Source organism: Temnothorax curvispinosus, unplaced genomic scaffold (genome assembly GCF_003070985.1).
Source record: "Temnothorax curvispinosus isolate PA1 unplaced genomic scaffold, ASM307098v1 QBEX01003583.1, whole genome shotgun sequence".
NCBI classification, from domain to species: Eukaryota; Metazoa; Arthropoda; class Insecta; order Hymenoptera; family Formicidae; genus Temnothorax; species Temnothorax curvispinosus.
The window spans coordinates 503-4,081 of record NW_020213363.1 but is presented as its reverse complement, the minus strand read 5'-3'; the positions used below and the strand labels follow the sequence as shown (position 1 = coordinate 4,081).

General features: G+C 31.5%; 1 protein-coding gene across 1 annotated transcript; it reads right to left on the bottom strand.

Moving 5' to 3' along the window:
* Window positions 1–805: 805 nt before the first annotated feature.
* On the bottom strand, window positions 806–1,951 carry LOC112452667. Its single transcript, XM_025012992.1, has 2 exons — window positions 1,462–1,951; window positions 806–1,234 (listed from the first exon to the last, which is right to left on the bottom strand). Exons 1-2 carry the CDS (start codon window positions 1,786–1,788, stop codon window positions 992–994), a joined length of 570 nt encoding a protein of 189 aa, XP_024868760.1. The 5' UTR covers window positions 1,789–1,951; the 3' UTR covers window positions 806–991.
* Between the last annotated feature and the right edge of the window lie 1,628 nt (window positions 1,952–3,579).

Sequence of the window (3,579 nt, the reverse complement as noted above, 5' to 3'; positions counted from 1 at the left end):
GAACTTGAATTCGAACTCGAATCCGAACTCGAACTTTTCTTTATAAGCTTTGAACTCGAATTCGAACTCGAATTCGAACTCGAATCCGAACCAAACCACGAATTCAAACTTAACATATTTTAAGCTTTACGTTAATACATTCAACTTTTATCTTATTCAATGAAACTTTAGGCAGATTTAAAATATTTTACTATTTAGATGTAATAGAAATCTTAACTTCATGTTTAAAATATGATCAAACAGAGAACTATATTTACTATATTGAAACAGATACTGATTCTAATTTTGCATAATTTCGGATATCCTTGATTTAAATAATAAATTAAATCAAGAACACACACAGTAAGAAACTTTTAAAATATTATAAAATAAAAGATCATGAAAAATCAGAACTGCCAAGAGAGGAGTCAGGGACGTCAGGGTCAGGGCAATGTTAGCTAAATTTATGTATTGTTTATAATACAAATGGAATTTTATTAAAACTCAAACGCTCTTACTTTTACAATGTTTCGATTTTACGTTTTTCTAAATTTGAAACCAAAAACTGCAAAATGAATAATATTACAATAAAAGTTGTACGTGTTTATTGCTTGAAATTTCACAAAAAATCATAAAGAAATTTTTTTAAAACAAAAAATACATGTAAAATAAATTAATGTTACGACTTAAAATTGTGACGTTAATTAAAAAACTTTAGTGAATATATAATAACTGCGCAAATTTACTGTCTCTTAAAATTAGAAATTATAAGGAAGAGAGGAATAGTATAAAAAAATATAAATATTTTTAAATCGCATACACATACACACATAAAGTACAATCTAAAAATTATTATATAAGAATCTTGAAATAAGAAGTAAGGTCAGACTCAGAAATAAGGATCAAAGCCGAGAATACCAAAAATGACAAAAACCATATGTAACATGTAACTTATATTAATCTTAAGTAAAAAAAAAGAATGTTAAACCAGCTAAACAGTTAGAATCAGAGATTAAAGATTGTCATGGAGAAATACCAACTGCTCAACATGCTCTGTTGTCAAATTTTTTCTACGATTAGTTACTATTGCACCTGCATGTGAAAAAAGCCTTTCACTCGAAACTTCAGTTGCCGCAAGCCCCAAATAATGCCGTGCAACAATCCCAACGTGTCTAAAGGTAGAGATATTCTCACGCCACCACTTTGTGGGATCATTAAAAACATCAATATTTTTAGTATGAAGAAAGCTATCAACCTAGAATAAAATGAGAGCTAAGGGCTAAATAACATATGCATAGTTGAAAATGTTATCATTGAAATTTTATATCTATTTGACTTAAGTCCAGAAACTAAACAAAATGGCAACGGTCATAACGGTAAACACTCAACTATTACTTAAATAAAAGAGCATTATAATTAATAAATTCAAATTTTGTCTTACTTTTTTATTAAATTAAAATTGCAACTAACATATCGATTTACCTCTATGTCTAAAATCTCCTGCATATCCATAAAATCACAGCGTAAATTGTAAATAATGGATCTCTCTCGAACCGCATCCCAAACAGAATTTGATGAGGACTGGCAAACTGAAGTAGTTTCAGTACTACTTTCGGTTATCATAGACTGTTGACATCCTGATACTTGCGGTTGATTTAATTTAGGATCTGAAGCAATTTGAGTACTTGTGTTTGTTTTAACTGATTTGTGGTATGCTTTATGAACCTCTTTCTTCAACTTCTTGGTAGCTGATTCAACTTCTGCAGGATCTGTTAATATTGCCAATCTATATCTGGGATCGACTGCCATAGCAAGAATGTACACATCATCATTTTTATAAGCTCTGAAACGATCTTGAACTTCTTTTAACAGATTTCGAGCAAATATTATGCTAGTGTCAGCACTATCTTGGGTTTTAGCATCAATAAACTTATTGAGTTCAGTTTCAATACTATAAATAACTGGAAGCAACATTGAAGCTGTTGGTAAATTTGAACTGCCGAGAGGAGCAGTGACATCAGCAATAGGCTTTAAAATAATTGTCACATCTGCAAAAGAATAATTCTTTGTTTTATAACCTTCAGTTTTAAATAAATGCGACCATCATAGAGGACAAGAAATTCAGCGAATAGGACTAATGCCCGGTTTCTTCACCGTCGGATAACTTTATCCTTAGGATAAACTCACTCTTCGTCTCTTTCTATTAGAAGAGTGAGTTTATCCTAAGGATAAAGTTATCCGACGGTGAAGAAACCGGGCATAAGTACGTCACAAACAAGGAACAGAGACTCTGTGCTATATATACTATATAACCTTAGGATTAGGTTGAAGGTTGAAGGCACCTATCACTCCTCACCCGAGAACTTAAAAAAAAAGAAAATAATAAATGCGATCACAAACTGTTAAAAATTATTAAAAAACCAAATAAAAAGTAAAATTTCTCAATAATGACTATAGAAGGAGCAAAATAGAAAAGAATAAGAAATTAGTTTTTACTAAATTCCATTCAGTATAAGTTAGATTATCCTTGCCCGCCTCATATCGCTCTGCAACAATTGCTTTCTCTTGTTCTACCGATCGGTTCAGTAACAGATATTCTGTATTTCAACGTGTTTTGACCATTGTAATCATCTCATGAAGAGGTAATTTGTAAAGGCGTTGATAATATTCCAATCTCATGCGGACTTTTGAACTTCGATGATATCTTGTTGCAATCCGCTGTAATTTTTCTAATATCCTGTCGAGTTCTAAGCCAATTCTTGCATGTCTTATACATAGTTGAAGAGTATGATCAGCACATAACAAGTGATTGAAATTATCTAAAGAGGACAACGCAGCAATCATGTTAGCAGCGTTATCAGTAACTGTATATAATGGAATTTCAATATCCATTTTCCATTCTGACAACATGTCTTCAAGTTTATCTGAAATAGCTTTTGCTGTATGAGGCGCTGGAAAATTGTAACAGCCTAAGGTCTTGCTGACAAGAAAGAAGTCATTGTTGATATACTGGCAATTAAATGCAATATAATGATGCCCTGCTCGTGATGTCCATAGATCAGTCATAAAACATAATGATTCGACATTTAACTTATCTTTATCAATCATTTCTTTGATACTAGTTTTCACTTTTTCATACAAATTAGGCACTATGTTTCTTGCAATTTTACTGCGAGAAGGAAGTGTATATCTTGGGTCAAGCTCGTAAGTAAGTTCTCTAAAACCGCGATCTTCAACAATAGAATAAGGTTGAAAATCTAAGGCAATCATTTTCCCCACTGCTTCATCCAACTTCATTTTTTTTTAGGAAGTCTTTAAATAAGAAGTATTCTTTTGAAAAATATTAGGTAAAGAAGACTGTATTAAAACGTTATTTTTATTACTTGCTTGTCTTTTTAATTTGAGCTTTTTTCTCTCTTCTTCAAGCTCTAACATTTTCTTGTTTTCTTCAGGGTGCATTTTAAGATGCCGCTTTAATGTAGAGGTAGTGCTCGTTGGAGTTGAAAGAATTTTTAAACATTCTTTTGCTGTACATTGAGCAGAATTTTTATCTATCTTCTTGAAAAAATTCCATACGACACTGACACCAAAATCTTTGCC